Here is a 23,248-nt window from a genome sequence, read left to right on the forward strand (position 1 = left end):
ATGCAAAGACATGCATACACATCCAAAAATAGAAGAAAAAGGGCATGCAAAACCAAAACAGAAAACACAAAAAAAAGACAAATTAGCTTGGAATTAGCAGAGGTAACTCATATTGATATCGACGAGAAAGATCTTCAATCTCATACTGACCTGACATTTTTCCAGATGTCAGATCTACAGCACCTTCTGTGGCCTCCCTGAAATCATAACTATGCTTACTTTTATACAGGAAAAGACCAGCCTCAGCCAAGTTTGTGTCAGACATTGATGGTTTAATACCACCGAGACCTCTCATGCCATAAGGAGTACGGTCATATTGATAGTGGTCATCCCTGTAGCCGAAACGATCCTCTGGTAATGGGACTGAGGGCTGCTGAGTTGCACAGCTCCCTGCAAAGGGAAGCTTATATACTACATCACAGCAGACAGCAGTTCTTCCTGCAGTCAGATCTACTGGTTTACCATCATCCTCCGTAATTACAGCAGTAACCATCTCTGCAGTAGAGCCGTTCATTGTAACTATGGTCTGGGCAGGTTTAACAGTGGTGAGGTCAACTGCACCCGATAAGCCTGTTTCTAGTCCAGAGGTTATTTTTGCATTAATGCTATTGCTTGTAATTGTAGGAGCTGTCGTTACAGGAGTGTGAATTTTACCCACTGTTGTGGAGAGATTTATAGGTTTCTCTGGCTGAGAGTCCATGGGTTTGTATATAATTTGAGATACAGGCTCAAAGGATTTAACTGTTGTGAGCTGGAGAGGCATTGATGTTGAATGAGATGTATCATTGCCATAAGCTACAGTGGCTGTGCATGTGAGGATGGTGATGCTGTCGGTAACTACAGATACTGAGGAGGTATCGGTGCTTAGGTTTACAACAGAGGACTGCACCGCACTTTGCTGACGTACACCAGTATCTATTGCAAGGGACTGTCGTTTTGACTCGGAGGAAGACAGATCCACACCCTTTATGGATGTCTCTGAATCTATTTTTGGGGTTCGAAGATCCACCACCTCACCAGGATGGTAAACATGGCCATTCTGTACTTGAACTGGTTCAGGATTCATGCTTTCTTGAACAACAGGGACACCAGTGGCTCTTGGAACAAGACATAGAGGTGGCGTTCTTTCATGCACAACAGACACTGTGGTCCTTTGGACTTCCGTTGTAACTACCTGAACATCAACATGTGGGATTTTCGATTGAGGTTGTGTTGTGGCTGAAATAACCTCACAGACGTGGCTCATGCTAGACACAACCTTTTCTGGGCCACATATTTCTTGACTTTCAATAGACTCAGTAATTCGTGTGAATGCCAATGGTACTCTGGTGTGTGGCTGTTGAGGTGGTTGAGTTTGGGGTTGTGAGGAAGGCTGTTTCTGAGGTGACTCTTGACCAGGACTTGGGGCTTGGGTTGTAATGCTGTCAGTAGGTGAACCAGGCTGAGATGGCAATGTAATAACAACATATGTATCACGTAAAACCTTGCCAAATCTGGGTGACAAGGGGGACCTGAGCGGAGATGTGGTTCCTGTCTTGCTCTCAGATGAAGGACTAAGATTAAGGGCATTGTCTGCACTGCATGTACCGAGTATTGTAGGTCTTACTGGAGCATGGACTGTAAAAGATGGCTGCGAACCAGTTATAGGTTTGGGGGCTATAGGTGGTTTTACAGTTTCCCCTGGTTTGTGACTGAAGGTCAGGCCTGCAGGTATGGAGAATGGCTTTGGTGGAACAGGAGGAGGAACATGGGGCTTGAGGTTTGGAGAAAGAGGCTGCCTTACTGGTACACTGTCCCCTGAAGTTGACATTCCCACTTGAGCAGTTCTTGGAGGGACATGTGGTGGAGTCTTTTTGGGATACACAGAGGGTTTTGGTAGTGTTGGAGGGGGTAAGGGTGGAGGAACGGGAATGTCTGCTTTTTCCAGAGATGCACCTCTACGCAGAACTGCAGGTTTGGGAGGGACAGGTGGAGCAGTTGACACAACACTTGATGCAGTAGATAGTATATATTGGGGTACAGTGGGCAAAGGAGATACACTTACAACTACAGGGGTTGAAGGTCCTGAAATTACACTAGGAACTGGTGTGGAAAAAGAGTCAATTTGACTTGAGGCTGATGCCTTGGACAAGTCAACAACACCAGTTTCGTCTACATCTTGATTTGTCACTGTGGCCTTTTGAAAGTCAGATGATACTGCAGGTGATGCTGTGTCTTTTTGGAGTGAAACATCTTCTATACCTGACTCTGAGGCTAAAACTAAGGGTAATGTTTGCTGGAAGTCTTCATCAACAACTGGCTTTGTAGGTGAAGCTGTAGTCGTCTCACATTCCTGTGCCTGATCAGTAATGCTCTCTTCACCAGATTCCTCTTCACCCGAAGAGCACTGTGTCACTCTCAGATCAGGTATAGGCAGTATTCTTCGTAGAAGTGCTGTCTCAGTTCTCTCAACTTGGGTATCTCTTGTTTCTAGTGTAGTGCCACTAAGATCAGGGTCTGCTTGAGTTGGACTGGTCCCTGGAGTTAGCACTGCTCTTTGTTGTTTCATAAGTTCTTCATAAGCTGCCTCTGCATCTAATAACGCTCTTCCATCCTTACCAGACTGGCCAGTGACAACTGATGAGATGTCTTTACTTGAGTCAGTAGATGGGAAAAAGATGTCTGGTTTAGGAATATCCATTTTTGGCTTGTGATGTGTCAGTTCTTGTTCTTTAAGCATTATCTCTTTTTTCTTTTGCATCATGTCTTCATAAACTTCATCTGGAGATCTCAAAGGTTTTTTGGGCTTCTCGGATACAAGAAGATTTTCTGGTACCTTACCATAGGATCCATCATCAATAAGAGAATCGTATGCATAATCTTCTATTAGCATGCCCCCATAAAGAGATTCTTTCCCAGGTGGGGTTTCCTTTGAGTCAGTAGTTGGAGATTTGGCCTTGAGCATGATCTCTTCATATGCCTCATCTGCACTTTTCAATGAACGCTTTCCCTTGTCTTTGGAATGAACATCAGCATGCTGCTCATCTGTTGGAGAATAAAGGGACACTGATGTTGGTAACTGATAGACTTTTTGGACAGCAACAATTTTCTCTGGGAGTATTTCAAAGCTCTCTGTTTCTGAATCCATGCTTGGGGAGAGATCGGAGCAGGAAGACCTACGGAATTCCTCCATCTCTGCTTCCTGCCTAAGCTCTTCTGTGGGAGATGCATCTTCGATTGGTGAGAGGTTACTTGGTGGAGTTTTAGGCCTTTCTCTCCTTCTCTGTGCCCGTATCTCCTCTTTGTCCTTCTTTGACTTTTTCCCTGAGCCCTTCTGTTTCTCCTGTTCTCTCAGTAGCTCCTCTTCCTCCCTCAGCTCGTCTTCCTCAGACGAATCCTCAATTGTGGGAAGCATCTGGCCTGGTTGCCGGTGCTTTGCTTTCCTGTGCTGCTTGCCCTCACCACTAGATCGAACATTACTTGGGCTGCTGCTATCACTGTCTTCATCAAGAGAAGACAAAGATGTTGGAGATGTTCCTGGTGTGAAACTGGATGCATGTAAGCTAGAGGAACCTTCACCTCTAGACCTATCATCTGGAGAGTCAGTAAGACTCTCCGGTTCACCATCATCAGATGTCTGACGTACAGTCGCTGTAGTGTTGAATTCAATTGTCTTAAAATGGCGAATACCAGTTCCACTGTCTAATGAAGGTTGTTCGCCTTTATCTAGTTCCTCAATTTTTGTTACAGAAATAATGCTCTTTCGCTCTGGTTCATCTTCTGGACTGATGCTGCTCTTTTTCAGAAGCCGCCTTGACTTGGCTGACTCACCTTTGTCCTTATCATCCCTTTTCTTCTCATGATCTTTGTTTTTCTGCCTGACTAGGTTTTCTTCATCAGATGGGGATGCATCCTCATCTGCACTCATACCGATGATCTGATTCCGAATGAATTCTTCATCCACATAGGCTGGACTCTCGATTTTTAATTCTTTTTCTCCAACAGTCTTGTTCCCCTGAAGTTCCGGTGAAGGTGCTCCATCACTACTGTCTTCAAAAATATCTCCTTGGATGTCTGTTGGAACAAGAAGTTTTTTCCTCTCTTTTTTTGTAACATCATAGTTTAAATCATTCGTTTTATGATGGTCTTCCTCTGAACTGGGTTCCAGAGCCGTTAGCAGCACCTCCAGTCGACGCTTGACCTTGGGAATTTCAGTTGTTGGTTTCACTTCGGTCGTTGCTTGAGCTTCTAGTATCGGAAGGAAGGTGCTTTCCAACTTGGCCAGGGCTGTGGGACTTGAGGGGCTGCTCTCTTTATCTTTCTCACTACGTTCCTTCAATAGCTCATTGTCTTTTAATGGAACATAAGGCTCTTCCATTTTCTGCAAAAAAAGAACATTTGAATTTATTAGAATTATGAACAGAAATAAAATACATAATCAGGAACATAGATATGAACTATAGAATACAGTACAACAGTGTGCATCTAAATATCTACTAGAATAGGAGTACCTCTACAACTACATGTACAGTTACCTCTTTAGATTCACCAACTTTATAAGACTTTATTAATGGCTGTAGCATGTCCTCCTTTTTCTCCTGTGGTTCAGATGTAAGCAAACCCTCCTCTGAACTCTTTATTTCCTGTTGGCTAAATGCAGGGTGTGGGGAAGCTAGTTCTACAAAATCGTCTAGGATATGGGGCAGACATTCGGCTTCATTTCCAGTTTTTTGGGAGATTTCCTGGTCAGCTACAACTGGTGGTTTTACCATCATCCCTTCCTCATCTAATTGATCTCTCTCTCTAGATAAGGGGGATGTTACAGCAGGGCATGTTTTTGTGGTGTCTTGTCGTGATGGTTGTATCATTTGAGGCTCAATTTTTGTCCCTGTTTGTATGTCTTCACATTTACTAATGAAAGGATTTGAATAGATTTCTATTTTCTGGTCGGTAAGACCTGATAAAGACTGTTCTAAAGCCTTTTCTGTCACAACATCAGGTATTTGCCTAATTTCGTTCTTTACTGATGACATCTTTTCTACCATCTCTGGAACTTTGTTATTATTAACAGAAGTGAGTGAATAATTTTGACTGACTAGACATTTAGTCTTTTCAAAAACAGACTCTGACTCTCCTTTCTGCTTAGATACATTTTTTTTCTTCATTTCTTCACTTTCTTCAAAGTGTGATGAAATCTCATCTGAATGTGTTTTGGATTCAACCAATGCTGGAATATCTGCCACAACTTCTGTTTTTGGTTTGACCAGGTCTACTTTATATGGTAAATTTAAATGTTTTGTAGAATATGCTTCTTCCACACTCTCCTCTATTTCAGAACTGTTCAATACAACTCCCTTCACATATCTTTTCTCAGCTTCTGCATGCTCAGTGATTGGCTTTTCTGCATTTGAATCTCTCTCTTTCAAACAATCCTTGACTGGTTTAACATTTTCTGTCAATGTTTCCTCTGTTTTAGGAGCAGTCTCTAAAATGGCATCAGAACGCAATTCAGCATTTTTGAGGTCAGACACAGTCTCAAGAGTAATTTTCTGTTCTGTGGTCTTAAAAATCTCAACATTTCCATCTTGGTCCGCTTGATCCGACATACAATTCCCTACGTCTGTTTTATCTGTGCTCGTGTTCTCCATTGATATTGACTTATTCTCTTTTTCCTCACACAGCTCTATACTCAACTGCTTATTTGAATTATATATAACTTCTCCATCTTTATTCTCCACTGTTTTTTCTGTGGACACAAAATCAATAATTGGATTGAGAGGCAGTGATGAGGGCATATCTAATTGTTTCTGTGACGTGGACTCTTTATTTTCTTCTTTGTTTTCTACAGAAACAGCATATGCTATGATATTAGAGTCTTCGCTAGTGACCTCTGACTTTTTAGAATGGTCTCTCACCTCTAACTTTTCTACAAGAAGCTCATCGGTCTCACACACAAACTTATTTTTTGGAAGACACTGTATAGATTCTGTAACCTGATTTTCCTCTAAACCATTCTCGACAAGGACCTCTTCTGATATGCTATTTTCATCAATTTGCTCTGCATGTTCTTCTAATCTCACAGAAATATCCAGATCAATATTATGAGATGGCTGATCATTCCCTGACTCAGTAAGGTTTGGAGCCTCAATTTGTACAGTGGCCTCAGGTTTACCCTCTGGTACATTCCCTACGCTACTCTGATCGGGATCACTTGTAAATGTCTTGATAGAGTTTTCCCTAACAGGTTGATTATCTACTGCATCTGCATCTACATTAGAGGTGAGTGAGATCTTCTCAGAATGTTTTTCAGTAGCATGACTGTCTGGTTCATTGCTTATAGGAGGAGAGCCTGCACTAGGCTCTGTAATTTCAACCTGCCTATCTGGCTCTGTTGTTTCAGTGGATTGTGACTCAACATCTTCTGAAACAGCTTTTAGGTAACTAGCCACATTGACCTCAGTATGTTGTTTATCATCTGTGTCTGGTATAGATGCTTCTTGTATAGTTTCAGGCTCTTTTGTAACAGTGTTAGCATATTCTTGGTCTGGTACCTGGCACTGCTCTATCTCAGTTTTCTCTGCTTTTTGGACTTCTGGAGGGGCCTCAATTTGTTTGATACTTTCAGCTTGTTCTACATCTGGCCTTTTGACATGGGTTATTACCTCTGAAACATGATGTGAGGCAGGGGTACCTTCCATAACCATTTGCTCAGGTAAATTTGATACACCCTCTGTGTTTTCAATAAGGGTGTCAGGGGCATGTTCTGCACTCCCTTCTGGTAGTACCTGCATGCTCTCTGCTGTGACCTCCTTAACTGCATCTGTACTTTTGACATCTTTAGCTTCAACTTTGGCTGAGACGGGTTTAGCCTTGTCAGCTGAAGCCTGAGTTATGCTGGGTATCCGCATTAGCCTTTTGGCAGGGGTGGCAGTGGGTGCAGGAGAGGAAGTGGTGGAGGATGCAGCGTGGGCTGGGGAGGAGGGAGGGGTGGGTTCTTGTTTGCCTGGCAGCTTGGATGGAGAGGGTGGAGGTGGCATATCCCCAAGTTGCCCAGAAAGAGCCCTTTGAGTCTGGCAGTTTAGGCAGAGCCATTCTTTCTGTAAAACATAAGAGTGAATACCTTTACCATATAGAAGTCTTGAATGATGAGGTTGCATAATTAAACAAAATATCAAACCATTTGAATGTGCAAGATGGACTTTGTTCATTAAAACATGATGAACACAACACAATAAGTTTTTAGGCTAAATCTAAATAATAACAGTTTATCCGGAGTGCTTTTAATTTATGTAACTTTGTTACTAATTTATCATCAATATGATATATAATAGAATGAAGCTTCACCAGTTTGGTGTCAGAAAGATTTTAATGTGCAAAATGTCCCTCAACTACAATGTAGACATGCTGTTAGTGCTGGGTGTTTTTATAAAGGACCATTGTTAACTGTACAGTACAGCCAACATATTGCAACTATGGTGTCAATTAAGCAGATTAAGCAATTGTTTATGTTATTTCTCCAACTTTACAAAAGCAAACAGAACCATGCTGATGTTTCTAGCTGATGGTTATCACAGATTCTCACAGTAGAGTGAGCTACGCTTGTCTATTTAGAGCCAATTAAAACTGTTGGCAAACAAAACCGCCAGTGCAATAAAGGAGCTGCTGTCTATAACTGTTTGTGTGGACTAGGATCCTTTCGCCATATTTTACTTTGAGCACCACATGGAAAAACTACCACTGCATGCTTAAGTTGTCATTTGAACATTACTCATTTAAAACACAAAAACAACTGTTCATAATGTCATATTTTAGCAAACTAGAATGCATTTCATTAAGTTTCAAAGTTATCATTCAGTAAAAACAACTAAGAGATAGATATGATTTTCATGCCGTCAAGTAGGTACTAGGCTAAGTGCGCCACAAACGGTGGCATCAGAGATGAATATTACATGTTTGTGGGGGGATGTGAATGCCACATGCACGAGGCCCTCTCAAGAGGAATCATGCCTCACTAGCTGACGTAAATCCAGAGCGATCTATGTTAGGCTCCAGTGCTGAGGCATGCCTGTGTACATTCTGTTCCCATGGTTCTCCCATGGCTGAGCTGCAGGGTTTCGTCTAAATCTAGAGGCGGCATGGGATCCCCGTGTAATAAGTGGGCAGACACATCAAGAAATACATTTTTCACAGCACACACGGTGTGTATCGTGGAATCTAATATGTATTTTGCAATGGCAGATCAAGGACAAAGACACACAATCCTAATGACACCATATGAGATGAAAGTGAGATGTAAATGTAACCTTATGCAAATTGCTAGTATTTCACGAACATTAAGTGATGTCAAAAGTAAAATAAATAGTATCCTCCCTATTAAATGACTACATCACACTGCCTAGTTAAAAGACCATGTTTACAAACATTGAAATGTTGGTTTTGTCAGGACAACATCAACAAAACCAGAAAAAGTAGAACATCATATTTTTTTTACTGTTTATATGTGTCTTCCTTAAATTATTAAATAAAAACATTTAAGCACTAAAGTCACCAAATTGCAGTAATATTCTCCAAATTTAATAATAAGTTCTTCATAATGATGTAAGCTATCACTTCGTTTTGACTAAATGTTAAATGCACTCATTTGTAAGTGGATAAAAGCGTCTGCTAATAAACAAATGCAAATTTAAATGTACGAACAATGCAGCATACAAATAAGAAAAATATGTAATTCAAAAGCAGTAAACACAAATTACTAAAAAGCAACAAGGGTTCATGAGGAAATGAAATTGTGTTAACAGATCGATGTGAGAAATTTTGACCTACTACAGAAATGCATCTATTTGAATTGATTCGCAACATCAATTTTGAGTCATTTTCTTCCATTTCTGATAAATAACCACCCCTGCATGACACAGCTAGAGCACTCGTGTTCCAAATACACTTGGTTTACTGGCCTTGCAAACCGAGGTATTAAATCCAACAGCCTGAGAGGTGGAGAGATTTTAACTGATGCAAAATAACTAGAACTCAGTCAGTTACATGATTTGAGTCTCAGGCTATAAACAGTGCTTGTCTTCGCCCTGCTCAGTCTTTCATATTTGCAGAGTCAGCAGATAGGGAAAACAGACTTGGCTACATAGAGCTCTTTTATGAGGGCTCAAATATAACATAAAGTCAGAGATTTTCAAAGCATCTCAGGGGAAATTCTATAAACACAGTCCCAGTTCTGAGCACGTTATTTTAGCAAACCTGCATCCTCATGAAACGCCCACAAATTGAATTTAGCACCGTTTCACTTGGGTGTGACTGCATTGTGTTCTGATTTGCATAATTCCTTTAGCAGATTGAATGCTAAAACAATGTAGAATGAGCAAATAAACACTGTCAGTAGGTACAGCAAAATCCCGAACAGACAAATGATTGCGTCTGAGATTTATTAAAGATTATTTACAAGCCAAGATGTACAGTACAAAATGCATTTCAAAGCAATGCCTCTTCCACACTCGCTGTGTTTGTAAATAGCACCAGAGGCTCATTTTGGATTGTGAGTCATGGGCTGTGCAAACAATAATCTTTTCTAAGCATGTGTGTACTAGAAACAAATACAATTTACCGCTAATGCCACCAGAGTCTGTAATTTTGGCATTCATGTCCGTCGTCTAAGTTGGTTCTAACTATTCTAAATTTAGGAGTAATTGCAAATCTGATTCATCTTTATTTTTGTGTTAAAACATTTACATGTTATGTACAAATGCACGAATGGGCAGTGAATGAGAACCATTATCCTTAAGTGGACGTTACTTACAGAGATCGATCTCTCATTTGCTGTGTGATGCCCCATTCAGAAAGATTTCCACTGGCTTGCTATGACATTAGAAATCGTAAACTCGATCCTACATAACTGAAGAAAAGTATCTCCTCAAAACAAGGCTGTCAAAGCAGTCAATAAGGAAAATTGAGCTTGTAAATTCTCAACCAATGTTGTGTGACAGCACAGGAGAGATGGGTGTACAGTCTTGATGTGCAAAATCTGTCAATAAAGGTGCGATACAGAGCTTACAAAAATGAACTGTTGTTACCAATAGTTCCTGCCAAAATGCTTACTACTGTTATAACTTTACAGTAGCACAATATGTTAATCTTGAAACGCCTCAAAACAGTCTATCGAGATCTTTTATTTTGAATGATCAAAATACCATTGCCAAAATGGATTAGAAGCCTTTGGAACACTTAGGTATGTCTTTGTTTGCACTATGTAAAGAAATATCAAACAATTTTAATAAAAGTGTAGTATGGCACAAATACTTTTACATTTCAAAACGATACACATATTGTTCAAAGACAAATATATTGGTACATTTTCTGGTTAGTGGAACATGGCATAAGATAACATGATTCACTACACCAAGGTCACCTGTGTGAACACGCACACAAACTGAGTGCCACTATTGACCTTAAGAAGCTGGAAAGAGTAATTTGCAAGATGTGAAAGCTCAAAAAGTGTAAAATACAAATTCTGAGAAAAGGTCGAGCCTCATCAACTTCAATAACATTTATAGACATCTACGTACACCTTACACATCCAAACATGTTTTTTTATGTACAAATGTTTTTTAGAATTAGTTTTTAAAGGACTGATAAGGCATACTGTACACATGCTAACATTATGCTGCATATCTTGTGGACTTTGATGTTACATAAGACCTATTCTCTACATACAATGTTGATCAATAGCTATGAGTCTTCACTTATTTGTACGTCAATTGTAAAAATAACTTTTTTCTGGATGCAAATAGATATCAGTGACCTTTCCTCAGATTTCCTCCTCTCAGATCTAATATCATCTCCACCTCCTCTCTGAATCTCACCTCTTTATTTCTCTCCTCCTCTCACATCCGCCACCCTCGTCCTCTCCTTATTATCTAGCTACAGTAGGTCTCTGTGAGGCTGAGACTTCCTGTGAGACTGTGTATTGGCACCATGCTGACTACCTGATGCTGCCTGCGTGTCTCAAATGTACCACTAAACGTACGGGACGGTAGCTGAGACACTTGGTTTAAAAACCTCCTTTGTAGTTTTGAGGTCATCTACTGTATAGGCTGGTAATCTATCTTTTGCTCATACATGAGCACATTTTTGACCGATAAAATGCTGGAAGGTCAATGTCCTATTCCCCTAATAGCATGTGTAACTGACTATCAATAAACAAGCAGAATATCATCATCTCTGACATACTGTAAACCGACACAAGTAAACAAATCCTGATTGTATTCTTGCACACATTGACAGGTATACAAAGACCAGAAATAAAGAGCCAATATGAAAAATGTGATTACAAATGTATTTCGTTGTCGTAAAAATATATGTACACAGCTTGATTTAAAGTAAATTTTCAATTTGAATTTCAGTGTGCTTTATTGGCATGACAAAATGTACATTTGTATTGCGAAAGCATTTGCAACTGGTCAGTGTTCAAATAGTGCAAGTCTGTACAAAAACAAGAAAGATAATCATAGTAATACAATTAAAATGGAATAAAATAAAGTGTGATGTACGTAGTGCAACTTAAAGTGGTTTATAGTATACGTAAATATATAAAACAGGAATAAAGTAATGTCTCTAACACTCTCTCTCTCTCACACACATTTGCCACATCTAAAAATATGTCTGCTGTCAAAACATCAGGGAGAGGATAGCATGTAGTGGATGCTGCAGGAGTGTATCTGGTCTAAAAGACAGGCTTTTGAGCTCAAAGGGAAAATGCACACACATCCACACTAATAAAAGCTCGCTGCCACAAAGAGAACCATCTCCTGTAACGCAGCCTGCAGACATTTCTTGCTCTGCCTCTACCACTTTGGTTATTTCTGATTCAATGCATCAGAGAGTACTGAGAAGCGGCTTTGTCTGCAAGACAGACAAACCAAAGAAAAGTCTATACGCCAAAAGTTAGCATTCCTAGTCATCTCAAGGGAAGTTTCTCAACTGGTGCCAATCCCATCTCCATTTTTCTCCAATCACAGTTTCAGCCAATCATGTGACCAATCATCTCCTGTCTGCAAAACAAATTTATATGACGGACTGATGGTAGAAAATATAAGAAAATGGTTTGTAATTTGGAGACATTCTCCATTGAAATGACTGACTTCAATTGAGAACGATGGTGCGAAGAGCCAGATGGTGAAGTTACGGCATCAACCAGCAGGAAATAAGAGGACCATGCCAACCAGCCAAACCATTACCCGGTGACACAGACAAACAGACCATAGACAGGATGGAGAAAACATACATTTCAATTATATTCAAATGATTATACCTGGTAGAAATAACAAATTCAAAGATAAGGACGAAATGCAGAACAAATGGGCAGACCACTATGCAAGCAGGCAAATGGACAGATTGTCCTGTCGATTAAGAGAGCCAGAGGTATCAATGAGAAAATTCATAAATGCTGTCTAGCAATCAGAAAGCAGTTTAAGATAAACACAGCAAACATCATAATCAAACAGACAGGCGGACAGATCTCCATGGTGATGGAAGGCACATAGACATGCACGTCTGTACTCTGTACACATATAAAGTGATCAAACACACAGATTGGCAGACATTGGCGTAACTATGGGAACAGAACACGCGTACCGAGGAGGATATGATCACTTCATCAAGACGGATTGTCAGTTTTATGCTGAAATATTACAGATAATTGCCCTTCAGGGCAAGATGTTACATTTTTCAGCCAAAATGAACACATACTGAAAAAAGTTGTTTCTTAAAGATCTAAATATAATTTCAACACCACCTGATACATAAAGGAAGAATACTTTATAGACCAATTTAGAAGAAATAAGCAATGCTGGCCCAACCCTGGTCCAGAAGTTCTCCCTGTTTAAGTTGTTTTAACACTGTTCAAATGTTTGAACAATATATACCCAAAATTACATTTATAACTGAATCAAAATGTTAAATGAATATCTTTAAGAATGATTTATATATGTAAGATTTAAGAAAAGAAAAATGAAACTAGTGTTTATGTTGACACAGGTAAACAAGCATCCCAGAAGTGATATCGATAGTAACTGCAAAGTATTTCTGAGTGAAAACTGGATATTACAAAATCTAAGGGAGGATTTGAATTCATCAAACAAGAATTTATTCTGTTTTGGTTAAACTTGTGATTGTAATAGACATCTGCCATTAGTCAGACAAACAGATTTCATAATACATTTAAAATAATGAAACCAATGTTTATGTGTAAGACTGGCCAGAACCTAAATGAACATTGCAATGTTTTGATCACACTTTTCTCAAAAATCAACCTAATTATAGGCTATACATATTAAGTTGTGATAGGAGGAAGTACAAAAATTAAATTAAAGATTCCATAACTTCTCAAATAAATGTTTTATATAATTGATTATAAAATGTGTAGCAAAGATGTCTCTTATTGAATTGCATACATTTTTGGCAAAACGTGTCAAACGAAAAATGCAATTGAGCCGTCTCTACTGCGATAGGGAGTCAATAAAAATTAAAAAAGCCATTTCAGATGTTGAAAGCTCTGGTTCAGGGAGGTGGTGGATTATGTCAAATCTTGAGTTCTTTTCTGAGGGAGGCAAAGCAATGTTGTGTGTGACCCGGGGGCAGAAATGCTGATGATTGGAGAGTCATTTAAACACGACCAGATACAGAGTCTGCATCACAAAAGCAAAAACATGGAAGTGAAATCAAAACCTTTATATTATCATTGTGCGAGAGGATTATTTGGGCTGTTACTGTATGCATGGAATGAGCAGATCATGTTTTGAGGAGGGGGCACTGTAGGGAGTTACGACACATCAGGTGGCCGGTAAGTGACTAAAGCCTGAGGCAGATGGCCAAGCAAAAACAACCAAGAGTGAAATCTAATCCCTGGTCCAGTTCTCTGTGGGACTGCTGTGAAACTGCCAGCACTGTGCCACATGGAAAAAGCGTCACACCTGATTTGTCCAACAACGGCGAGTTTATTAGCCAAAAGGGAAAAGGTTACATCTGATTGGCTAACAGGGTTTTGCGCAAGTGCAGCCATGCCAATTACGAGTTACGTACAGTAAAAATATTCTGATGAATGAATGGGAATGTAGAGCAAAGACCCTTTGATTAAAGTGTCTCCACTTGGCGGCAATATTTGCATTGCCTCTAGGCAGTCATACAAGACTAAGTCCTATATACTTGAATGGGATAAGGCTCATTACTCTCTATGAAATACAAAATTAAATCACAGGCAACATTTTTCAAAAAGTAAGGCCATAAAAACAACACTTATTTTTATTGCTGGTCAAACAGATTCACAGATTATAATGCCTGGGGAGATTTTCAAACCTCTCATTACAACCAGCTAGGAAAGGCAAGATTTGAATAGGAATTTAAAAAAAGGACTCTTTCTGAGAAAAGAGATGAAATGGGAGTTATGGGATATAATAATTCAAGTCATAAATCCATGGAGAGAGAACAAACAAGGTGGTGATACAGCACAACAAGGAAGAAACTGCAATCGGGATAAGTGTAAAAACCCCATGGAGAAGTGGTGCTGCTACTGGAGAGACAGAAAAAAGAAAACAGAAGATATTCTTTGAAAGTTCAAAGAGTGTTATAATAAAACTAAGTAAATGTTGAACAATTTTGAGATATGGCTCTCAAATCGCCTATGGACAAAAACTCTGTTAACAGGATTTAAAGCGCAACAGCAAAACAAAAGATTACAACACACAAACGGGCACTCAAAGATGCACGCTCGCAAAAACACTTGTGCCATGTTGTCACGGGCGTTGAAAGCTAGCAGTCTGAGAGACTAAATCTAATCTACAGTGAGGATGTTCTTCAAGTGGACGGACTTTAGCACGGATCCTGATAGACCCCATAGTGACTAAACAAACAGACGGTTCCATGAGGGAATTAGATGAAGATGATCTAAGAGTACGTTTTGGGATGTACTGTAGATAGGAAGCAAATCAGAGAGCTTTGTGGGGTCAAGATTATGTAGAGTTTTGAAAGTGAGAAGTAGAATCTCATACTCTATTCGATATTTAACAGGAAGCCAGTGTAAATGATGAAAGAAAACTGGAGAGATATGCTTGATGGAAGAGGTTCTAGCGATTATACGGGCAGCGGAGTTCTGGACCAATTGAAGTTTATGAAGGAGTTTGTACGGTAACCCAGACAGAAGAGTTACACAATAATCAATACGTGAAGTAATTTAGGTATGTACGAGAGTAGTTGTGGAATTGGATGTAAGGAAAGGACAAAGACGGCATGATATTAAGTAGATGGAAATAAACTGACCGAGTTATATTATTCACATGCTTTACGAAAGTCAGTGTACTATCAAGGATGACACCTAGACTCTTAACATGAGAAGATGGAGAGATTACAGAATTATTGATAGAGAGTCAGAAACTATTGAATTTTGCTATATTGGAATTGGTACCAACAGGTAGAGCAGTGTTTTCCACGTAGGAATAAAAGCTAATATCTTTAATAGGTGGGAGTGAACCTGAGAGGCAACAACCTTTTCCAAAATTTTGGAAATAATTGGTAAATTGGAAATTGTGCGACAATTGGCCAGAATATCAGGATTAATTCCCGGTTTCTTGGGATTTGGAGTTATTACACCAACCTTAAGAGATGAAGAAACCACACCAAACATGAGAGAGGAATGTATAATACCAGTGACTGTACAATATAAAGATACGCAAGCTTTGACCAAGTGGGAAGTGGATCTAACTGACAGGTGGAAGGATTTGCTTGTCGAATAAGATTCAATTTTTCACCAACAGTTGGAAGTTCAAAACTATAAAATAATGACAGCAAAGAATCGTGGAAAGGTGGATGCAGCAAATCACATGCTGGATTATTTTGAGGATTTTTGAGATGAAACCCAACACACATGCTCAGACTAATCTGACAGCAAGCACAACCTGGTGTAGCAGCCCATAATGAAACACACTAGGTGGTTTATCCATGTGGTTCACGGGGCATCAATGATCAGTTTAGCCCAACCACTTCATAGACAGACAAACATGAGGCGAAGCAAGTAGCTTTGAAGAATTGCGTAATTAAACAACAGTTGCATTCATGGAACATCATATATATATATATATATACGTGCTGGGCACACACACATTTTTTATCCCATGGATTTTTAAATCACATTATTAAGCATAAAATTCAATAATTATTCAAAAGTAGTGTACTTGTGCTCTTTAATTTGAATAGTTCTGCTATATGAACAAAAGTGCAATAAGATTTTCTTTGCAAACCCAGCTAAATACCAAACTCTGCCCAGTCTTAAATATCCGGTATTGCTGAATGTAAATGTAGGAGGCTGCTGAAAAATGAAGTTGTCTGACTGATTTAGAGGGTTTTGCATCTCTTTTGCACTCTTCATATACTGTATATATACATATATATGCACACAACTGCTTTTATTTAAAAACATTTACTGCAGAAACCAAGGTAACCATTAGTTCTGAAAATCATGTAGCTTACCAAGCCTAATTTGCTCTAGTTAAAGATTCTTTAACTTTTCTGCTATAATTTTTATTTAATACACAGATTATAGATGTTCTTCTTTTATTTTTGTATCTTCTGTGAAAATTAGAGTTGTTTTAGATTTCAAATGATGACAATGATATCAAAGATTCACAGATTTAGAAATGCATAGAAGTACTGAGGCTCGATACATCTCAATGGAGAATCTTGTTTTGTGCGTCTCCCCCTGTTCTTTGCTGGGAAAGATCACTGTATGTCCCCTAGGAAACAATTATTAGCTCTTAGTCACACAGGCAGTTAACCTCAGAGGACAGACTAATGATTCTAGTAAAACTACATCTAGAAGAAACGTAATAGATTCTATATAAAAATGTATAAACATAACAAAAATAAAAGGCCTGCATTCTTCAGCTAAAGTTCTGCAAAAGCCCCTTACAATGATTTTCGCCTCTTCTTTTCCAGTGTCTGTGCATGTCATGTCAATGTGAAGCATGTGATTCCTTACTAATTCAAAACATTTAAACAAAGTATCTCTCTCCAATTTTCGTTTCTGCCCTTCTGTGTTCATTAAATAGCAAAGACTAATTTCCAAACAAAAAGCAGCCAGCTGGTGAGTCATCGGAGATGGGACCATGAGCCTCTCTCCTTTACTCAACACTCACACACAAACTCAATCTCCAGGATCCTCTGTCAACAGTAAAGGGGAGATGTAATGGGCAGAAGTTGATTTACGACCCTATAAACTTATAATTTGCAGGTTTCAATCCCAATTAGCAAAGAGGCATTCTCTTTGAATCTCTTACCTCTGAGAGATGTGGAGTGGGGTTAAATCCACACAGATTGCACACAATCTTCTGGCACGCTGTACAGGTGCTGTAGTTGGGCGTCTCTACTGATCCCACATTCAGCTGTGCTTTACAGAGCAGACAGCAGGACTGGCCATCAGAGCCTGAGACTTGAGTTAAAGGCTCCTCTGCTTTCGCTGATTTTGAAGATGTGTCTGGCGATTCTTTTTCCTCAGCAGCTGCGGGTTTTGGAGATGCTGGGTCTTTGGAATAAGCGGGTGGAGTGTCGGGTGGTGACTCTGAGTCCGAGTCGGGGGGAGATCCAGGTGGGGACTCTGCACCGGACCCAATGGGGGAATCAGGGGGTGATCCTGTAGGAGATTCAGGAGACTTTGGTTCCTCACCGGTGATTAGATTGGTGGCAGAGCTCAGGATGGACGAGCCAAAACCAAACATTTTTCCAGAAACACTTTCTGATGACTGAGATGATGGTGGAGGCTTCGCTGTCTCTGTGAGCCCGGTAAACCCACTAAAAAGTTTCCCAGTGACCGACTCACTGGCCTGAGCTGTGGAGCCTCCCTGAGGTTTGGACGCTCCACCGAAACCACCAAATAGTTTCCCTGTGACTGATTCTGTGGCCTGGGTACCTGCAGAAGGTTTTGTTGCCTCTGTCAAACTTCCAAGACCAAACCCACCAAAAAAGCCCCCTCCGTCTGGTTTTGGGGTCGTTTTAGCAGGAGAAGGCTGGGGACTACCCTTCGGGCTTTGTGCAGGTTTTTGAAGTGGAGGAGGCTGTCCACGCTTGGCCCCTGGTGGGCCAGGCTGGGGTCCCTGTGAGAGCTGTTGTGGACCTGGACCAGATTTGGGTGATGCTGGAGGTTTAGATCCTTTCCCTGTGTCAGCAATACTCTGTTGTTTGGTAAGCATTGGGGGCTTCTTACCTGGTTCACCCTTGAAAGGTGATCCAGACAGTGTCTCTTGCCTTTGTGGGGAGGGAGGGGCCGAGCCCTGCTTCATCATGGGAGGTCCAGGGGGCTCCAGGCCCCCCACTGCCCGCTGCATCTGACAGTTTAGACACAACCATTCCTTACCCTGTAAGAACAACCAGAGAGTTAGTCTTTCATCACAGAAACACAATATTAATAATGATTTAGAATTGCATATATTATACATATAATACATAAAAGTAATTACAAATAGCTTAAAAAAACCCTCAAAATGCTTCATGTTGGTGATTCTTCAGACAAGAGCAAAACTACAAAAAATTAAACGTCTAATTATGTTTTAGGTACGTTTACAAATGTGCTATCCTGTCAAATAATTTTTATCAAAACAAATACAAAAAACTTGTGAACCTACAGTATGATATTACAAAAAACCTACAACAATTTCTTTGTAGTTTTTGGGGGGTTTCGATGCTTCTAAAAAGTTTAAAATCCTGGGCAGTGGCCAAGCCTGGCAATTTATTATTTCAATATGCTGGAAAAAAACAATAAAGACTAATTAAAGAGATGCAGTTAAAGCCCAGATTACACTCTACCCTGTCAAACCAAAAATATTTTCATTACTTTGAAATCCTTCTGAGAAACTAAAGATTTCCCCTGATTGAAGAATCACCCATATACAGTGTAACTGAAGAAAAACATTTATAGTACAAAGAAGCACATATAACACATTAATTTGCTGTGAACTTCCTGTTATAAAAAGTAATTCATCCTCGTTGGATAAAATTGCAATATTAACAGATTGACATAGTAGGCTAAGCTAAAAGTCACAACTTTATAGCTCAATTACTGGAGTTTTCATGCCCATTTAGTGTTCAGAGTGTATTGGGTTTGATTGTGGTGGATTTACTTTCAGTAATGCATACTTTAATTAAAGCTCATAGATGTAATTTCTCAACACAGTGAAAAACATATGTTTCTGTTTGGGTGACGTTAGTGAACTTGATAAATGTCTCCACTCTGCGCCAATACTTTTCTAGTAATTTCAGGATGTGAGGAAACTACTGCAGGCTGTGTCTAAAGCAAAACCAATAAAAGGTTATTAAAACAAAACCCAGCATGGCTTTAAAACAACTAAATAGACATGTTTTAAACTGAGTTAGCAAGAGTCTTCCATTTTTAGTCACAGAATAGGGAGTCTGGTGGGACTTTTTGATTTTTTTTCATTTCCTACTTTCTCATTTGTTCTCATTTCCTCCAGAACATGGGAACAAAAGAGTGATTTTAAAATATATTTGTCATAGCATTTGCCAGAATATTAAGAGCTGTGAAAAATTCTTCTGAAAACATCTCATGCTTTATATTAATATCTGGACCATACACATTCATAAAGACAAGTGTGAGATCTATGAGTGAAGACAGCAGATATATGTCTCTTACCTCAGAGTCCGGGGGACTGAATCCGCACAGGCTGCACACCTGCTGTTTGCATTGAGTGCAGGTGTTGTAGTTGGGTGGCTGGTCCTTGGACTGCACATTCAGTTGTGTAGACTTACAAAGAGGACACATTGTCCCGCCAACTTTCCCCTGGACAGGCCCAGTTTTAGCAGGCCCTTCGGTTTGAGTACCTGGACCAGGTTTACCTTGCTGTTGAGATCCCAGCCCACCAGGTTTAGGCCCTTGCTGTTGAGGTCCCGGTCCACCAGGTTTAGGACCTTGCTGTTGAGGTCCCGGTCCACCAGGTTTAGGCCCTTGCTGTTGAGGTCCCGGTCCACCAGGTTTAGGACCTTGCTGTTGAGGTCCCGGTCCACCAGGTTTAGGCCCTTGCTGTTGAGGTCCCGGTCCACCAGGTTTAGGCCCTTGCTGTTGAGGTCCCGGTCCACCAGGTTTAGGCCCTTGCTGTTGAGGTCCCGGTCCACCAGGTTTAGGCCCTTGCTGTTGAGGTCCCGGTCCACCAGGTTTAGGCCCTTGTTGTTGAGGTCCCGGTCCACCAGGCTTGGGCCCTTGCTGTTGGGGACCAGGACCATCTTGCTGAGATGGCTTACCCCCTTGCTGTAGAGGACCCTTCCCTGCCCCACCATGTGGACCAGGAGGCTTTCCATCCTTCTTGGAAGCCCCATCCTCCTCATTATCACCAAAGAGGCTAAATTTTGGGATGCTGGCAGAGGAAACCGCAGAAGAGACAGCACTTAGGGGATTGGCCCCACTTAGAAAGCCAGATGAAAACATGCCGGTTCGTGGCTGTTCTGGGTCTTTGGGCTCCTGCCGAAAACGTGTTTCAAGGAGACTGAGAGAGGAGGGGCTCCGTCCAGGCTTCGGTTTAGGAGGCAGGCCCTCTCCAAATGCATCTACAGTCCGACTCTTACTGAGACCCGATGGGCCTCGGGTTCCACTAGCTTGAGTATCTGGTGGTCTGTGGAGTAAACAGACATAGGGTAAATGTTTTACTCAACCTAAGAAAAAATATAAAGAGTTCTTTTCACAGCTAAATCGACTCGATTTATTTGTGCATTGCTACTCTGTCTGCTTTGCCTTTCAGCAATCAATCTGTAACATAAGTAAATAAACATTTATGTAAATCTGAAAAGACAACATGGTGAAAGCATTAGTCAAACAAGCAAAATGCATATCCTCAATCTGATATCATATGCATTTTATTATAGCTATCAACACCAGCTGATACATTTAACTACAGCAATAAATCTATTCAGACACATCACTAGGCCAAGGATTTATTTTATAACAAACTTTAATGTAAAACAATACCCACTACAAGAAACGTTCTGTATTTTTGAACATTTCAAACAAGACCGTCACTAAATATCCAAGATACGTCTGGTGAGTGGAGCATTTCAGCACCACGGAGATTTTCAGCACCATGGACAGCGAACACATGCATTTTAATCGCATAAAATGGTCGGCCCTCGTACTCAGGTGTAATTCTACACACACGCACGCCCACCAAAATAACCAAAGCGATCAATGAGTACGATGGCATCTGCGCTTGCAATGCTATATATAGTCATATTAATACTTATACGCCCTTCCCCCATTTGCGCGTGGGTAAAAATAACAAATTCACGCCTAACTTTAAAGACACGATAAAATTAGCTTTCAAATAGGCACTGCTTGTAATTTATGAATGTCGGTGGCTTGCTTTCACAGGATTAAATGTTCACACACTTGTCTTTAAACGCTTGTTATTTTCAGGCAGCGCGCATGACATCACCTACACAGCCCATAAGAGGAAGATGGAGTGTGCATGGAAAACGCAATAGGTTAGTACAACACAGATCTGGATGCACAGATGACGGATATGTAGCCGAGGGAATTCATATTCATATTTTTAACAAGAAATCTACACTGCAGGACATTTGATTTCTGCACAAAACCTTGGAGTATTGTGGACGGATAAATAACCGAGAAGCGATTTCAAGACAACAACATTGAGGAAATGCGATGTGCACATCCACTGACCCTCCATAACAAAGATAATCACCCTTATTATGGTCATTACTTATAGCCTTTATATAGAAGCGCTGACTAAACCGTTAACATTTGGAAGTAATATATCTAATCAATCTGAAAACTGGACTGCATTACATCTCCAGCTATAAAAAGATGGTTCACACACAGCCGATCCACGCTCTCGATTACAATTGCGTACGTGAATGGGTGTGATGCTGTTTTGTATCGGTGCCGCTGTCGTGATGTGCCATCCTGCAATGCCCCGATCACAACACACCTCTTTCAGCACAATAACGAGCGCTCGGGCCGTGAAGGAAAAGACATTATCATTACTGCATTCATTTATAAAACGCTGTTTTGCGCGCACCCCTACGCGCTTCAACTTGCCTGGACTGCGCTTTGGCCATAGCGGCCACGAGCTGCTTCCTCTCCTCCTCGGACAGACTGCTTAGGTCTGCCTCCACCCCTGAGGGCATCTGGATGAAGCCACCCTTCCCATCGGGTGCGAGTCCCGCGGGCAATCCAGCGAGCGCGCCTTCGTCGCCTTCCGCGCTCGCTTCGTTCCCCATGATCGAGCCCCTTTCTCTTCAGCCCAGCTAATTACGCTGCGATTTGGGTCTTAATGTCCGGATTAAGGCGACGGTCTCCGTGTCCGCGGTTGTTTTTGTTTGTTTAACGCTTGTCATTTTATTCCTCCATTTTAGTCGATGGTCTTTTTGGTGAAAAAGCGCATCCCGAGCGTAGAGCCTCTCCGTGCGGGTCTAGTTCTACAGTTGTACGCCTGCCTCCTCCATCCAACGCGCATGTCCCGCCCCTCACAGGTGATCGTAAGACGTCGCCGTTAAAAAAAGAATTAAAGGGGCAAACCGCCTTGAAATTAACAAATCTAATAATAACCCTATTTATTCTGCTTGCAAATGTATAGCTAATCATTTCTCATTTAGTCAACTTTTGTGGACGACAACAATCTGTTTGTTATGTAGTTACAAAATGTTGTGTAACACGCATCTCCTACAGATATTTTATCGAGGTATACTTGTTGAAAGAAACCAATAACTATTACAAAATTACAACATTCTAATGACTCAAATGACAATAATATAAGTTATATTGGTTTTTATGGACACTAAAATGGGCTCTTTGGGTCTCCCTAGATAATGTGTTTGCTTAATGGTGGGATGTCATCTGGCAGAAAGGAACCGATATATTTTCCATAAATGGAATAAGACCCATAACAATACTTTACTTTTTATTTAATATTTTAAGGAAAACATGAATTTTAAAGCTGTATCAACTGGTAATGCATGGTAAGGCTTACTGGAATACACTTTGGGTCACAGTTTAGGTCCAGAAAAAATATATATTTTAAATCTTTGCTATAGGCCTACAGTCATTTCTAGATTACCTGAAGTGACTTCCTTTTCTAGGCTTTAAATATGTATAAATATTGTAAAATGTATGTTGCATGTCTTATATTATAAAATAAACGTTTATGTAATTATTGTAGTTTAGACTAAACTTGAAGAGAGTCCGGTTTAGAGCTTT

At 40.4% G+C, this 23,248-nt stretch overlaps 1 protein-coding gene across 1 annotated transcript in view; it reads right to left on the reverse strand.

Annotated features, from left to right (window-relative positions):
• Nucleotides 1-22,491, reverse strand: part of pcloa (piccolo presynaptic cytomatrix protein a) — a gene marked incomplete at its 3' end in the record, with an annotated part of 40,946 nt that extends 18,455 nt beyond the window's left edge. The window contains exons 1-5 of the mRNA XM_079454430.1: nt 22,091-22,491; nt 19,676-20,648; nt 17,310-18,383; nt 6,765-7,076; nt 147-4,360 (exon numbers count right to left, since the gene is read on the reverse strand). Coding sequence (XP_079310556.1) covers nt 147-4,360; nt 6,765-7,076; nt 17,310-18,383; nt 19,676-20,648; nt 22,091-22,272 — 6,755 coding nt within the window. The 5' untranslated portion in view covers nt 22,273-22,491. The remainder of the gene's footprint in view (nt 1-146; nt 4,361-6,764; nt 7,077-17,309; nt 18,384-19,675; nt 20,649-22,090) is intronic.
• Between the last annotated feature and the right edge of the window lie 757 nt (nt 22,492-23,248).

The sequence above is a fragment of the Barbatula barbatula genome (genome assembly GCF_947034865.1).
Source record: "Barbatula barbatula genome assembly, chromosome: 4".
Classification (NCBI taxonomy): domain Eukaryota; kingdom Metazoa; phylum Chordata; class Actinopteri; order Cypriniformes; family Nemacheilidae; genus Barbatula; species Barbatula barbatula.